At 44.0% G+C, this 18,031-nt stretch overlaps 1 protein-coding gene across 1 annotated transcript in view; it reads left to right on the forward strand.

Moving 5' to 3' along the window:
- LOC109462459 (glutamate receptor-like) overlaps positions 1 to 12,004 on the forward strand; it is a 17,778-nt gene extending 5,774 nt beyond the window's left edge. The window contains exons 3-6 of the mRNA XM_019759015.1: positions 7,623 to 7,805; positions 9,814 to 9,924; positions 10,671 to 11,417; positions 11,774 to 12,004. Coding sequence (XP_019614574.1) covers positions 7,623 to 7,805; positions 9,814 to 9,924; positions 10,671 to 11,417; positions 11,774 to 12,004 — 1,272 coding nt within the window. The remainder of the gene's footprint in view (positions 1 to 7,622; positions 7,806 to 9,813; positions 9,925 to 10,670; positions 11,418 to 11,773) is intronic.
- Positions 12,005 to 18,031: the final 6,027 nt, after the last annotated feature.

Here is an 18,031-nt window from a genome sequence, read left to right on the forward strand (position 1 = left end):
ATTATTCTGTGTTTTCTGTATTTTTAGATGGCAAGAAAGGAATGGTGGCCATTGTGGATAGAAATCTTGCCCATTTCCGCATGGTTGATGGTCATGGGGTCGTTTCTCCTGGCCGCCATCGTCATGTTCGTCATCATTCGGGTCAGTCCGTATGAGAATCGGTCGTACTCGGCAGAGATCGGCGAGGCGAGCCGACTGTCTACCTTCGGGCACAGCCTGTGGATCTGCTACAGCGCGATGAGCTGGCAGGGGGTGGACTACTCGCCCCGATCCGTGTCCGGACGCTTTCTCTTCGTCTTCTGGTTCGGCTTCATCGCCTGGACGCTCATCCTGATCACGGGCGCCATCGCAGGGCTCTTCGTCGCCAGCCCGGCCGCTTTCCCCGTGGTCCCCATCGAGTCCTTCGATGATCTGGCGTCAACAGACGACATACGGCCGGCCTTCTACGGTGGAGGAGCAACTGACTACTTTTACAAGAACTCTCCCCTTCCATCCTACCAACGTCTCCAACAGAGGGCGATTCGGGTGAGCTCCACGGATGAGGGGTTGGAGCTCGTGCGCCGGGGAGGAGTGGCCTTCATCAGCGAGTCAACCACGTCCCAATTCTACAGCAACCGGGAGTGTGATCTGATGGCCATCCACGACGGCAGCACCGAAACGACAAGACACCAGGCTATCGGACTGCCGATAGAGTCTCCCTTCAGGGAGGTGGTCAACATCGCCATCATGCAGCTGAGGGAGAGTGGCAGACTGCACGTGCTCTACAGGAAATGGGTTGTAAGTGTTACGGAAATTGTGCTTTTCTTTCTTTCCACCTGGACCAGCATATTGTATTCATGTATTCAAAAGTACTACCAGTCGTTTTAGATTAATATGCATCTTAACTAGAAAAGAGCCTATCATGGAAGTTTATCTGTTTTGGTAGTAACATGTTTAAACTAGTTAAAACTTTTGATCCAACACAAAAAATTCTCTCACCTAGAGCTTTCGACCAGTCACTCTGGTCTTCCTCAGTAGACTGACCCAGTAAAGCTTTTCACGTGGCTTCTTTGGGTCAGTCTACTGAGGAAGACCAGAGTTACTGGTCGAAAGCTCTAGGTGAGAGAATTTTTTGTGTTGGACCAAGAGTTTTAACTTTAAGCTAGAAAAGACCTTGTTAAACCATAATAGGTACTAATAGGTAGCTACAACATTGCGTACTCATGACATGTCCAATGGGCACCGTAGACTGTCAACACTTGTTTATCAAACGCGAGCAATTGTGCCTCACGTTTGCTGGATCCCTGAGAGTATCTGAGTTTAGAGACTACCTAACAGAACACAGTGTTCAATACAACAACTATTATCAACTAACAGCTATCGCGTTTGCAGGCTTCCGGGGAGTGCACTCAGACCAACAATTTTGCGAAGACCAATCCTGCCAGTTTTCAGAGTCTGACCACCTCGGACCTCATGCCGGTGTTCATCGAGCTTGTTGTGGCCGCCATCTTGGCGCTGTGCATCATGGGAATCGAGGTGAAATGGGACAAGCGCACTGCTAAGGTAAGCCTTCAGCAAAAAAAGTCCTCTTTAATGCTGGGTAAATTTTATATAGTTATAAATCATTATAGATTTTACAAAATTAGTTATATTTTTGTGTCCCTCTCCGGGCTCCCTCTTATCGTATGTCAGCTGAAGATGTTGCATTCAGAATGGAAATTATTACTGATATTTGGTGCGTGGATAGGGTGGCCTCACATCTAGAGATTTTGGGCCCCTTCTAGGGACTCTCCTTGGTACTGAAGCAGCACTTTCAGTTTTTGTATCTTTTGTTCTGAAGATGCTATGATTTTACCTTTCCTCCAGCCACCTCAGCAGCCCGATGCAGCATCGTCGGGGAAATCAGCCGGGCAGCGTGATGACGACACAAATGTTTGAGCGAGACCCTCCATGTAGCCGGCGGACCGTCTGGTCGTGGGAGTGACCAGTTGGGACCAGTTGGAACCAGTGTGGGACCATTTTTGACTATCCTTTGGCGTATGAAATTATCGATGGAGCTATAAGATGCTATGAAGTCGATGCTCTGATCTACTTGACTAATATGAGTAGTCATAAGGACACTGCCTCATGGTGAGGTGACTGTTATAATAATAGAGTCTTTGCACTCACGTGATTAGGGCGTAGGTATTGTCCGCCATGTTGAGTAATCAAGAGTCAACTACACATGTGTACATTTATAATGTCATGCGTAGTATAGAGTAGCGTGGATTCATTCCACAAGCTAACCGACATTTTGCAAACAGCAACCGATCCTCAGTAAGTCACCCGGAGCCAAATAATTCCTGTTTATTCAGCCTGTCTGACCCTGATGGGCTTCTTCACGTGTAAAGAGGCTAAATGACACGACGTCACATTGTTATCACTTTTATACCTTTCTAGTAATTTTTTAAAATACCTTCCAGTATATATGTTACTGTTATCATGAAAGTTCATCTGTGTTGGTAGTAATCATGATAGTAAACGTTAAATTGCTTAGGTCACGTATCAGTAAAGTCTCCTGTGAATAAGGTCACGTTTTTGTAAACCGTAACTCTCGCGAGATCACGTCGTGAAGTGATTGGTCATTGATTATCCTGATGAAGGAACAGTGGACCCTAAAAATTTGATCTCTCTGTAAATTGTGTGTTGATATAAAGTTCACAGCGTTTTACTATATGTGACTGTAGTTACATCAACAGATTTAGAGTTTCCTGGCAACATCTAGTTTTAACCATCCAGCATGGCGAATGATACTTCTGTGACGTTATAGTCACGTGAGTGAAACACATCTCATTATTAATCGTGAAGCTGTAGCTCAATCATTTTACCTATACAAGAGCTGTCAGCGGATTTTTATGGAGAGCAATACAAATCGAATCAAATAAATTATCAGGCCATTGATCATGTGCTGTCTATTGCTTTGGTGTGCATGGGTCTGCATGGAGGCCAAATGGAGGAAATTCTATAAATACAGTGTTTTACATTATAGTACCTTCATACATTTAAGATATGTAATCTATGGCAGATAGAACGTCAACAGATACCAATTATGAAAATGATGACCTAATTTGCATAATTAATGCGAAAATTATATGATTTCTTAATGGTGAATGATGGCAATTCAATACCTTGTGATATGTGTAGGTTACTTAATTGTTACCAACACTATGCATATATTATGTTAATATAGAGGCAATTTGCATAATTAATGAGGAAGTTGAAATGAGGATGTTTAAATGAAATATTGCCAAAGGATAGGAGTTTGACACACAAAATATTGTAAATTGAGTTTAGAACACCATAAAACTACATTATATCAATTGCCACCTTATTACGTAAACTCTACATATTTAATGGAGGTATGAAATCTCAGAATTCTTGTTAACATTTGAGTTTTTGGGCCAACCATAAATATCAGAAAAGTGAGACAGTTACACAAATATGTCGAAAAAAATAGTAAATTACAATCAAAATATTTCAAATTTTTTGGTGAAAAAAATGTTACATTATGCCCCTTTAAGTTCGCTGTTGAAACGAAACTCGTTACTACCACATCAAGCACTCAACACCCTAATTTAAGGCCCCTCGATCAAACAGGATCTTTCTCCTCATTTTCGATGATTGGCAGGCTATGGCGCGGCCTTGACACAATGGTCGTTCTCGGGGCATTCGCGTTGACAGGGGGACCTCGTAATTCAAGGGAGAAGGTTGGAAAAAGTCGCCGAAACACAGCGTGGGGGCGACTTGAAACGATCAACGCCCAGAGGTCATGAGAAGCTGATCTGCGTCCAGCCTGATTGACGCGGCAGATCGCTGACTGAGGCAGAACAAGCCTGGCCGGGGTAGTCGCGGTGGAGGGCCTGCATGGGGGTGTAGTGATTACGAATGACGCAAAATTTTCGCTACCGATTACGAATTACGTCAAATTTTCAGAGCTGATTACGGACAATTACACGTTACGGTTAATTAATGTACTGATGTACGATGATTTGGGGGCAGGTGCCGACGGATTACGAAGGTTAAGAAGGCCCGATTACGCCTTACGAAGGACATACAGACCCTCTTGGTGGGGAGTCATGTGCGGTTTGTAAGGTGTGGCACGTATAAATCGACTCACACAGCAGAAAGAGAGGTACTTGGAGTCCTTGCCAGACGACATGGCTTGGGCGGTGTACCTCCTGGTCGGGTCTGTTCTCAGCGTTTCCTGTTCCGTCTCCGCGCAAGGGACCAACGCTACAGGTAAGCTTCTCGTCTTTTTCTAAGGATGAATTTTCCTTCATAATTTCCAAATCTATGGTGAGTTAACGTTTTGGTAGGAGTTTAGTGATCTCGTAATTTCTCAGTTCAGTAGTTCACGGAGCCGTGCCGTGGGGGAAACATGCCTGTCAGTAAACAATCTACCACCTCTGGCGGTCTACGGGAAATTTGGCCAGCTGGTTTGTTGTTTTTCCTGTCCACTCCTGACAGCCTAAAGTCTGTAGCCTCTACCAGCTTCGAGAAGCGGCTGGAAATAGTAAAAACTGGCCAAATAGAAAGATATAACATGGCATGCGAGTTGGTCCGCTGAACAGTACAGTTTGTCGCTCCAAAAAGAATGAACCAACTTCCCTCACGGCATGTTATCTGTCTATCCAGTGGCCAATTTGCTTTCTTAAATCCATCCGCTTCCCGAAGCTTGGTAGAGGTAGACGTCCTCTCGACCACACGCCTTCCGCCTGCCCTTGGTGTATTGTGTTTGAAAGAGTTCCCTTTGCCCTTGATGACAAATGTCCGAAACCTCTGTAACTTTTCTTCTTTGGCATTGACAAGTAGACCTGTTGCGGCGAGTATGTGTTTTTTTTTTTTATTACAGTAGTTCTTTGTGGTGTGTAATGCCCAGTGAAGCTGTACCAACCGGCGGTAGTAGTTCATCAAAAAACATTCATTATTACTATATTCTCTTCACTATCTCTTCATTGATCAATACGTGTACAGAATACAATCATGTGGACTCGATATACCTCGTCGTCAACATGCATGTTCGGATGTTTTTAAAGTAGCTCCGAACATTTGGGTACATCGTAGAGGACCTCACAGCGCCCCGCACTCTGACCAGTGGCACGGCCGGTTGTATCCAGAACCGTGTTTTTACCCAGAACCACGCCCAGGCTCGTTTCTGGAATCATTATTATTAGACCACGTGCATCAAGAGTTGCTGAGTTCTTGGATACGCGGAATACTGTCCAGAATCGACCAATTTTGGCATGGAACTACGTGTAGTAGGTACAAAACATTCATCGTAAGTTCGGTTCTGGAAACGATAGTCAAGCCTTCATGTCGTAGAATGCCAAAATCAAACGAAAAAGACGAAAATGTAAAGAAATGAATTTCAAGAGTAAATTGCCATACCATACTCTGTGTGATTTGTTCAGCCTTCATGACCACGTAGACTTCATAATGAAAACAACTTTTTTCTTTTGCAATTTTTTTTTATTCGTACGCTCGCATCAGTTTTGGGGTTCCCGGATGATGTCATCCATATAATCAAATCAACATGGCCAAAGAGAATGTTGAGTCCGTCCATTCCGTATGTGCAGGATAAACGACCCAGCACCAAGAATTTGACCGTTACCATGGACACCGACCGTGCTGCGGGTTGGCAGCCATGGCTCAGAGAACTAATCCTCAACGGAATCCCTGCAACTGACGGTCACTGCAACAACAATAAGGCCACACCGACTTAATTTTATGGATGACATCCTCTGAAGACCCCCAAACTAGTGCGCTCTGGCGAATAAAAAAAATCCGGCCAAAAATAAAAATGTAACTAAATCACAGGAATACAAAGCAGGTAGTGCGAATTAGCGGTAGAACATAGCAACGTATACGCCAAGCCGACACATGCTGGCTTTTACGGAATTTATGAATGGGCACTGTTCTTGAGTCGTGGAGCTTCAGTAGCCTGGGTGCCATCCTCCAGAGTTACCACCGTCTCCGTTTTGTCGCTAACTACCATGGACTACCCAGGCCTAGAGCCAGGCCAGAGCCTCAGAGGATCTTTTTTTCAGAACAGGCTAAAATCAGTGCGCGCGCAGTAGTAGTAATAGTAGTAATCTTCAAGACCACACCTGTTCATTCTAGACCAAAAGCATCCAAGATGGAGCATAAGTTTCAACAACAACAACAACTATGTTAAAAGATATTTAGTAGAGATTACAATCGTGTTCCCTGTTCAAAGAAGTCTGAAATCTTTAACTTGATATTTTTACATGTTTTGCAGGTCCCAGGACATCAGTTATTGTGGGCGCCATTGATGTAAAGTTTCTCTTTTTTATTCATGTATACCATAATTGCATTACAGTTGTAACGTACAATGCAGTTCGTCCCTGCACCTCTGTCAAAAACAACGTACATGGCGTACCCCACTCTAGACCAGCGCTCACGTCGCCCTACTTCTGTAACTATGATTCATTTACTCTGAGCACATAGCCTTTGGAACCCGAGGAATGATTCGTAATTCCCCAACAGGCGATATCGGCCTAGTCTCTTCCAGACTAACTACGCTGGCTATATATAGGAGAATATTTGCCAAGGGAGTTTTGCCGCCTTGCAGGTTTGACTGGTCGCCAGGAAAAGAAACTGTCTCCCCGCGGCCAGATTTCCTTGGCCAATTTTTACTCTCTTTTTGCCAAATTCGACGATCCGTATTCCCGTAGAAAGGCCTGGTGGAGGCTAATATCGGCCCCCGTCACGGTTTGAATGTATTTTTAATGACGTAAAGCCACAATCAAGACCAGCTCCTTGTGTTCCTGGCCACAGACCAACAATTCAAGCTCCAAACGAAAAATATGGCAAACATCATTCTTATAAATGAGCTGGCAAAAATTACCTACTGGAGGGTTCAACTAAATGCAAACAGGGTAATCCATCCTCCAAATCGTCTATTGATCCAAAAATCACATTTGTTAATCAGCAAAAATAAGTACGATGGATGGAAATACTGTGAAGTTGACACCTCTGACCCCCCCCCCTTCCTGTACACCACCAAAACACATTGAGAACAACATGGCGTTACTTTTAGAGGTCTACCAGGTAGCCAAAACAAGACAAGACTAAAAGTAAGATTTTTTCAACAAAATAGAAAGAGAAATAACTCTCCAGCTGGAAAATGCCAGCATTTATCTTGTGTACACCAAGAACAAATCTGGCACTGAAAACATACATTGCCATGGCGACAGTGGTTGGTGTTAGGGTTATTGTTTGCATGGCACTGCAATCATTTCATGATTTTGAGTAAGACTTGGTACCTGTAAATCTAGACAGATATAGCGCACTCCTCCCCTGAGTGTATAGTGAACGAGCCCCGGGGTCACAGAAAGTAGGGCCATCCGGGGAAGAGAGGTCTTTCGAAGGGTTTCCAGGAATGTGGACATAGATGTGGGTCAGAGTCTGAAGCCTGTGGACATTCCATTCCTGTGGACAAAATGCCTGTACCATTCCTAGAATTCTTGCAAACTGCACAAAATACTGTACCATTAGGCTCCTCCCTGAGACGTCGCCAAAAAAGGCTGTTTTTTGTTTGCTTGGATGTATTCACCTTCTGCCATACTGTTTCCTCCCATCAGCACCCCGGGTTCCTGCACAAGAGAGAAGATGGGACGTTCGAGGGGTTCCATGTGGACCTCATGACGGAACTGTCGGACCTCATCGATTTCGACTTCGTCATCAAGGAACCTGCCGACATGAAGTACGGGTACCTGCGGGAGGACGGGACCTGGACTGGCATGGTCGGGGAGCTTGTCAGAAGGGTAAGGCAGTAGCCTGGGTGCGAAACCCATAGCACACTCAACACAAACTATCTCAGTGACGTACTTTGTGTCCAGTGTGCTATGGGTCTGGCAACCAGGCTAGTAAGGCAGCTGAGTAGATGGAGTAGGTATGAACTCCGTAGTTTCCGCCCGCTCCCTAATGTCGCTGGCCAGTCAGGCACCCAGGATAAAGTAGTAGTTTTTGGCTATGTAGGACCAAGTTGTCGATCTAGGTTGTCTCTCCATCTAGGGACGCCCCTCACTACACAGTAATTGTTCAAATCTATCATATCAATGTTGGTGCTGATGCCAATGACTTTGTTATAAACGTCCTTAGCAACTCAAAACCCTAAAGACTGGAAAATCATGCGGCCCGGATGATATTACTCCATACCTCCTATAAGACAGGTATCAGACACCATATCTGCACCCCTGACACTGCTCTTTAACACATCACTTACCTTCGGACAAGTCACTTCTGGTTGGAAAGAGGCTAATGTAACGCGTATCTACAAGGCCGGAGACCGCCACCATGCAAATAACTACAGACCAATTTCTCTGCTCAACACAGTCCCAAAAGTACTGGAACCACTACTAAATAAACACCTAATGCAACAAATCACTCCGATATTGTCACCAGAGCGGATTCAGGACCAAGGACAACACCACGCTACAACTGGCCCGCCTGGTAGATGAATGGACCAGGGCAATGGACAGAGGGGAAGTCGTGGGATGTTTTCCTTGACCTGAAGAAAGCATTCGACAAGGTCTGGCACAAAGGTCTCCTTGCCAAACTATGTGCCCACGAAATACGCGGACCTATCCTCCAATGGTTCCACAGTTATCTGTCCGAAAGGCGACAACGTGTGGTTATTCAGGGCGGAACATCCGAATGGAAATCGCCCCTTGCCGGCGTCCCCCAAGGGTCCGTTCTTGGGCCCAGCCTGTTCATCCTGTATGTCAAAGACTTAACATATTGTTGTACACAGTGTTCTCCAAACTTGTTCGCTGACGATACCTCACTGTCCACCGGTAACAGGTCAATCCTGCATGTAGTCACCTGTGCTCTGTATCAAACTGGCTCACACAGTGGAAACTCGAAGCAAACAGGGATAAGTGCAAGGTGATGTACATCACAACTCGCAACATCCCAAGGCCCCATGTACCAGTCACTCTGGGTGGAACTACCCTGGAAGTTGTGGCTAGTTACAAACATCTAGGTGTCACCTTAACGAACACACTCTCCTGGTCCAAGCACATCGATACAATTTCCACCAAGTCAAGACGATCTGCTGGCCTACTGTGTGCACTAAGAAAGAAGGTGCCAAGTGACATGCTACTCAGGCTATATAAGACCATTACACGACCTGGCCTTGAGTATGCCAACATCGTCTGGGCGGGACTTACCAAGAGTGACGAACGGAAACTGGAGTCTGTACAATACCAAACCGTCAGACTGATCAGTGGACAACATGGACTCCCTTATCCCTCCTACCAAACCTTGTACACCCAACTGTCCCTTCCATCACGTCAGTTCAGACGGAGATTCCATACAGTCACCACCCTGTACAAGCTCCTTAACGGCCACTGTCCGCCACACCTCCAAACCCTGATACCCAGAACCCGTGCATCTGCTACTGAGTCTCGCTATCCCCTCAGGAACAGCAACCGACTGACTGTTGAACTTGCCAAAACCACCAGAGGCCAGAGAACATTTTTTCATCGAGCAACGTCACTCTGGAACACTCTTTCCACTGACGCTCGCACTGCCACCACTATTGCCTCCTTCAAACGAAAGCTATGGGACTCTCTAGGCGACCCCTATAAGCCTTAGGTGTATGACCCTGACCTCTCCACGTTAATGTATTGTATTGTTGTATCGTGCATGTCAATGTTTGTCTTGTCAGCAGGGCAAGCCCTTACAATTGGGCTGCCCTGGCTGTACAATTTGTCTTTTTACAGCCGAACGAATAAATAAATAAATGAATAAATATTAACGTCCTTACAGGAACTAGACATGGCTCTGGGGTTGACTATCACCTCCAGGAGGGAAAGAGTCATCGACTTTAGCGCCGTGGTGGTGGACGAACGACTGGAGATGTTGGTCAAGAAACCTCCGGTCGGTATATTATTATCATAGTACATTATACTAAACTTTATTACAACACAAAGCACGAGTCTATCTACTCTACTAAAAACCTTTAGAAGCAAACAATAATCAGTTAATACTTGTACGTCCGTCAATTGATAGCTAGGTATAATTTGAGAGATACAGACACCTGAAACGCTCGTTGACTTACCACACATTTGACAGTTTTTGAACGTGTAATTGCGGTCAATTTAATGTCATAAAGGGATATTGCTATCAGTTTCATTTTACTCATTAGAGTTCCGCGACCTCATGCCTTCGCCAAATTATGCTAACCTTTATAATTCCTATCATGAAATGCAGCTGATTTAAAGAATCTATTCATTAATTATGTAAATTACACCGAGATTTGCTTAAATGTTTCATGAAGCATCACCTACGCTTCATTATGTCAAGCATCAATTTTAAGCTACCTACATACAAAAAATGACGATCCATCAATCGGTTCTTGAGTCATCATCCTTTAGTCTAGATATATAATTGTCAACAAACGCCCCTGCAGGTCCAGAGCAAGCTGCTAGGCCAGGGAGATCATACTCACGTCAATTCTTTCCTGGCACAAGAGCTACCTATCATTCTAATTTCGTGACCCTAGCTTGAGAGAGAGAGAGAGAGAGAGAGAGAAAGAGAGAGAGAGAGAGATGGAAAGAGACGAACGCCCCTGGAAACATAAAATCTAAATTTGTTAGATTATTCTGTGTTTTCTTATCTTTTAGACCGCAAGAAAGGAATTTTGGCCATTGTGGACAGATATCATGCCCATTCCCGTATGGCTGGTGGTCATGGGGTCGTTTCTCCTGGCCGCCATCGTCATGTTCGTCATCATTCGGGTCAGTCCGTACGAGAATCGGGCGTACTCGGCAGAGGTCGGCGAGGCGAGCCGACTGTCTACCTTCGGGCACAGCCTGTGGATCTGCTACAGCGCGATGAGCTGGCAGGGGGTGGACTACTCGCCCCGATCGGTGTCCGGGCGCTTTCTCTTCGTCTTCTGGTTCGGCTTCATCGTCTGGACACTCATCCTGATCACAGGCGCCATCGCAGGGTTCTTCCTAGCCAGTCCTGTCGCTTTATCCGTGGCCCCCATCGAGTCCTTCGATGATCTGGCGGCAACAGACGGCATACGGCCGGCCTTCTACGGCGGAGGAGCAACCGAAGTGTATTTCAAGAGCTTTCCGTCCTTCCAACGTCTCTATCAGAGGGCGATTCGGGTGAGCTCCACGGATGAGGGGTTGGAGCTCGTGCGCAGGGGAGGAGTGGCCTTCATCAGCGAGGCAACCATTTCCCAATTCTACAGCAACCGGAAGCCGTGTGATCTGATGGCCATCCACGACGGCAACACCGAATCGACAAGGTACCTGGCTATCGGACTGCCGGTGGGGTCTCCCTTCAGGGAGGTGATCAACATCGCCATCATGCAGCTGAGGGAGAGTGGCAGACTGCACTTCCTGTACAGGAAATGGGTTGTAAGTGTGACGGACATTGTGCTTTTCTTTCTTTCCACCTCGACCAGCATATATTGTATTCCTGTATTCAAAAGTAACCAGTCGTTCTAGATGAATATGCATCTTAATTAACTAGAAAAGATCTTGTTAAACCATCATGGGTAGCTACAATAACACACTGGGTACTCATGTCCGATGGGCACCGTAGACTGTCAACACTTGTTTATCAACCATGATTTTAGTTACCTCCATGATCAAACGCGAGCCTCACGTTTGATGGATCCCTGAGAGTATCTGAGTTTAGAGACTACCTAACGAAACACAGGGTTCAATACAACAACAATCTACAAAAACAAAAATAACTGTCATGTTTGCAGACTTCCGGGGAGTGCACTCCGCCCGACAGTTTTGCGAAGACCCGTCCTGCCAGTTTTCAGAGGCTGACCACCTCGGACCTCATGCCGGTGTTCATCGAGCTTGTTGTGGCCGCCATCTTGGCGCTGTGCATCATGGGAATCGAGGTGAAATGGGACAAGCGCAGGGCTAAGGTAAGTCTCAACAGAACGTCCTCTTCAATGCTGCTCAATTATAGATTACAAAATTACTAGTAGTGAGATTTTTGTGTCCCTCTCTTTATTTGTATGTGTATTGATGATGAATATTGTGTAAATATTATATGGTCATCACGAAAGTACCTGTAGAAAAGATCGTTGCAATGTTTTCATCATCCGTTGAATACACGGTGCTTCTTAAGGTTTAAGATAAGGACATGGATAGTCTTGAAGCAGATGGTGGGTGAAAAGATCAAGATCCTGGCTGTCTAAATCTCTCGCACGTTCCATGATAGAAAACGCCACGATATTTCAAGCATCTGCTTGGGGAATATCTGAAGGTCACATACATTATACAATGCACATACATGCTTGTCGTTTGTTTTGTTTTTTTTTTTCGGTCGCAATGATACCGCCGTACGTCGTAGTTTTGAGAAGAAAAGTGTGCAATGTTAGCTTAATTTTCTAAATTGTTGTGCCCTGTTGCATCCAGAATGGAAATTATTAATGATATTTGGTGCATGGATAGAGTGGCCTCACATCTGGAGATTTTGGGCCCCCTGTAGGGCCGGGGCTCTCCTTGGTACTGAAGCAGCATTTTCAGTTTTTGTATCTTTTGTTCTGAAGATGCTATGATTTTACCTTTCCCCCTGTCACCTCAGCAGCCTGATGCAGCATCGTCGGGGAAATCAGCCGGGCAGCGTGATGACGACACAAACGTTTGAGCGAGATCCTCCATGTAGCCGGCGGACCGTCTGGTCGTGGGAGTGACCAGTTGGGACCAGTTGGAACCAGCGTGGGACCAGTTGGAAGAACCATGACCTAAAAAAACGCCAAAGATGCTTCCAAACTATTGACTATCGTTTGGCGTATCAAATTATCGATGGAGCTATAAGATGCTATGAAGTCGATGTTCTACTTGACTAATATGAGTAGTCGTAAGGACACTACTCTCCAAGCAGAGGTTTGGGTTTTGGGTTATTTTCGGGCGTGTTTTTAGCCTTTTCTTAATCGGGGCTTCTTTTTACACTGGAATTTTTAATGGGAATTTTTCTTGAGTGAAAGAAAAATTCAGTGAAAAAAAAACGATAAAAAAGTCTAAAAACACGCCAAAAATAACCCAAAACCCAAACCTCTGATTGGAGAGTAAGGACACTGCCTCACGGTGAGGTGACTGTCATAATTATAGGGTCTTTGCACTCACGTGATTAGGGCGTAGGTATTGTCCGCCATGTTGAATAATCAAGAGTCAACTACACGTGTATTATGCCTCGTGCAGTGTGGTCATTAATTATACTGATGAAGGCGACAGTGGTCGCTGGAAATTTGATCTGTCCGTAAATTGTGTGTTGGAATAAAGTTCACAACGTTTTACTATAAGTGACTGTAGTTACATCCACAGACTCAGCGTTTCCCGGCCACATCTTTAATACTGGTTTTAACCATCCAACATGGCGGACGATACTTACGTCATAGTCACGTGAGTGAAACACATCCCACTGTTAATCGTGAAGCTGTAGCTCAATCATTATACCTATACAAGAGCTGTCAGCGGATTTTATGGAGAACAATACATCGATTCATATGTGTAAGAATAAAGCAAATCAAATAAATGAACATCATTCAGCATGTGCTGTCTATTGCCTTTGTCAGATGATATGTTTTCGGTTTGAGCTTGGTGGAGCAGCTTAAATTTGGTGTGGGTATGGAGGTCAACTCAGGAAGTTATGAATGGATCTTTTGATATTTCACACGCACACAAACACACTCACACACACACACACACACACACACACACACACACACACACACACACAAACACACACACACACACATATAGATATCTTGGCCATATATATATATATATAGAGAGAGAGAGAGAGGAGAGGGTAGATAGATAGATAGATAGATGGACAGTTGGTTTATATATTATAAAGACACGCCCTCGCGTACCTGCCACCTGTCGTATAACAAGGACACGGATGGGCTGCGCTCTTCTGCCAACATCCGTCCTTTTGTCCCAGGTATTGCTCATGACATTGTCGCTTGACAAGAGGGTGCGGGTGGGTACATGGTCCATTATGTTCTCCTCCTGGGGCTGCCCCGGGTCGGTCCCCCAGCCCTGGGGCTTCCATCTGCCCCTTCCCCTCCCCCACATCCCCTGGGCATGGACGGAGTCCGACTTAACATGAGTAACATCTCGCCATCAAGGGGGCTGCAGTTCAAACTCCACCTGTTAGGAAGCGTTGCTGTACTGCCAATGATTACCCAGTCCTGAAAACAAGGTGCACTGATGTCATCCATAAAATTGCTTGATGTGGCATAATTAGTTCGTGCCCCTATTCCTGCTCCCGTGAGTGAGGCGCATACAAAGTAACCTACAGTAACAGTTGTTGATGATATAGGAAGGCGTTTTATAATGAGGCCATTTTGATTTTGATTATATGGATGGCATCCACTGGGAACCCCAAAACTGAAGCGAGCGTGCGAATAAAAAAAAGTTTGGCTGAAAAAGTTGCTTTCATCATGAAATCTACGTGGTCATGAAGGTTGAACAAATGACAAAGAGTATGGTATGGCGAATTATTTACTCTTCAAATTCATTCTTTACATTTTCGTCTTTTTCGTTTGATTTTGTCATTTTACGATATTGGTGTGGTTTGGAAATATATTTTTTTGCAACTTACGGTATATATTGCTCAGTTTGCAACTGTTTTGTACTATCCGATTTACAGTATGGTTGAAAACATTTTTTTGAAACGGCCGAAAATTCATGCGCGCGCGGATGTCATCCATATAATCAAATCAACATGGCCGCTTTTACTTGGCGAAGGCATGCATATGTGTTCCCAGAACTAGTTTTCGTTATTGTCCTGTCATGTGGACGAATGGGAATGAAAGTTTGGCCTTTATTTTCGTCCCCCATTATTTTTGAGAGTTCGCGCCCCCGTTCTTGATCCCGTGAGTGAGACGCATACAAAGTACTTTACAGTTTGGATTCTACACCGTCAGGCGGCATGGCTTGGGCGGTGTTTCCTCTAGTCGCTTCGGCTCTCTTGGCGATCACTTCTGTTTCTGCACAAGATGCCAACCCAACAGGTAAACTACATGTCTTGCTTTCTTTGTGCATTTTACTGTCTGAAGTCTCTGAACGCTTCAATTCAGGAAGTCCATCCAAGTATGTTTCTTCTTAGAAGCCAGAGTCGCTCTACTGCCTTTATACCTGTGACAGCCCAGGTAAACATCTGTCTACAGTCATACAGAGTAAGATTTTTTTTTGGCAGACCACACCACATGCTAGTGAGACGGTTGCTCTACTATACGGTTTGGGGAATCTGAACGCAACCATTTGTTTTTGGGTGGGCCGGCTGATCTCTCTCTTCGCAGCCAACGTCCTCTGCTGCATACAACCCTCCATGTTTGACGTTTTACATGTTTGGGGGCCCGCATGCCCTTTTCCGTAGAGCGTAATCGGCCGTTTTGATTCTACGTAGCGTAGACGGACCGCTCTAATTCAACGTAGAGCGTAATTGGCGCATTTTGCGTAGAGTATATTCGCCACTTTAATGCCACGTAATGCGTTGTAGCCACTTGGAATTTATCGTAAAGCGTAATCGAGAGATCTCAAAATTTAGCGCAGAGCGTTGTCGGGACTGCCCCCCCCCCCCATGCAGGCCCCCAAGTTTGTGTTCAGCTCCTCTTGATCATGATATACAGGAGCTAGATATGTACGCATATCTCATAAACGAGTATTGTCTTCATAGAAATGTCTATTCCCTTCACATGGGAAGAACATCGATCTGCCATTTATTAATTATTACGTGAAGGGATTTTCTCCAAAATCTATCCATTTAAAGGCAATCAATGCAATTTCAGGGAGGCAAAATATAAAAACAAATATTATGGATGATCGAGTAAATGACTGACATTTACTGACATGTTTTAGCACAAGGTCGCCATTTCGTCATTATTTCATAATAGCTTGAAGCATTTGAAACAGCAAGCTAAATATCAGTCGAGTCTTTTGGGGGTACCGCTCATATGTACATGTAGCCAGAACCACCCTAAGATGCAAAGCAAGCTGTAACATCGGTATCGCATTTCGATAGATATCAGTATGCTTAAGGCCATAGGATTGACCAGAAAATTGACTTTGAAAATTTAAATTTCGTTCTGCCGCCCTGAAACTGCATTGGATGTCATAACGGTGTTTTATATGGCTTGTATAACTTGAGGTAGGAACTAACCCACAAGAGGCCCTCAACGCTGCACTCAGCACAACAAAGCCTACATTATGCATGCACATCTGACCTCTCACATTCTAACTACTCCAGTCAGCAATGAACAATTAATTGCACGCTCCTATCTCAGATGTTTGAAAGAAAAGTAAGTGTCAATGGAAACAAGGAGGTCAAAAATCAACATTTAAAGCTCCTTGGAGGAGGGAGAGTTATTGGTCATTTTTGGTCGAACTATTTTGTATACACGCGGAGTAATACAGAATACAGACTGAAAGTTGTACGTCTCGACCTTGAACAAGGTGGTTTAAGGGGCTGTTCATTAGATACTACGAATGGTTCGAGTTAGATATGAATGTTTATGTAATGATGTGCGATGCGTCGTTGCGAACCTGCTGTGCTCCGTCGATACTGGCTGAACAATTCAGTCATGGTCGCCACTTAGGCCATGTTAATTCGGTAATATGGATGACATCCACGCGCGCATGAATTGTCGACCATTTCCAAAAAAGGAAGGTTTTCAGCCAATAAAAAATTGGTAAATAGTACAAAACAGTTGCAAAATAAGAAAATAAATACCGTAGGTTGCATTAAAAAATCGTAAAACGATACCAATGTCGTAGGTGGCCAAAATCAAACGAAAAAGATGAAAATATAAAGAAATGAATTTGAGTAAATTATTCGTCATAGAGTCCATTCCGCGTCACCGAGTGGGTTTTTTCTCCATGTTTCTAATACGTTTGAATTATTTAGAAGAAAAGAATACCCCAGTAACAAAAGTCCTAAATTTTTCAAAAATTTGAAAATGAAAATTTGAATATATTTGAATTCATTCATATATTTCTGAAACATTTTGAATGTGACTGTACAAAGATCTCTTTCTTTAGAATAAATTTGAACTACCCATGTGTTTCTTTCACAATTCGAAATATTTAGAACTATTTCAAACAAATAACCAAATGGTAGATGTGGGTAATTGCCCCCATAAAAGTAGGTGCTAATCCTACTCTTCTGTCTTCCTCTGTATATTTTTAGATTTCACTGCTGGACACTGGTGGCTCTTTTGTTGTAAGGCATCAATGCCTGACACCCAGGCAGTCTACCCTGTACTCCACAGGGATGTGTGAATTACTTCCTTCCCATCCCACTGACCTATTTACAAAATGTTAGAAATAATTCGAAATAATGGTAAAAAATAGGTAGAGTGCTGTTAGAAATATTTAGAAACTATTGGAAATGTCATAATCCACATCAGGAATATTTCAAACGTTTTAGAAAACCAGGGAATTATTTAGAATATTGACAAGATGTTCAAAATATTTCCAAATTATGAAATTTCTTAGACAAACAATTACAAAGAATTCAAAACATTTCTAAATAATGACAATAACAACCCACTCGGTGACGCGGAATTGACTCTACTATACTTCATGGCATTTGTAAAACCTTCATGACCACGTTTAAGGCAACTTTTTTTTGCCAAACTTTATTTATTCGCACGCTCGCATCAGTTTTGGGGTTCCCAGAGGATGTCATCCATATAATGAAATCATGACCTTATTCAATTACGGTTCACCATAAGCATTGTTATCCATTGCAAGTCTCTCGGCTGGATACTGGTGCTCTGAGGCTGGGATATTTGGAAGGCTAACGTCGCTTAGTTCAATATCTGTCATAGCCAGGGGAACTATTAACGAAACGTGCACGTGGTGAAAAAACGAATCGACCTTACATGCTGAGACTTGTGCTTGTACATATGGGTATTTTTTTGTTTATTAACTCACAGATTGTAAAACGCTGATTTAATATTATATTATATTTTCTTCCATTACTAAGAAACGAAAAG

Source organism: Branchiostoma belcheri, unplaced genomic scaffold, assembly GCF_001625305.1.
Source record: "Branchiostoma belcheri isolate BF01 breed outbred unplaced genomic scaffold, Haploidv18h27 scaffold117, whole genome shotgun sequence".
NCBI lineage: Eukaryota > Metazoa > Chordata > Leptocardii > Amphioxiformes > Branchiostomatidae > Branchiostoma > Branchiostoma belcheri.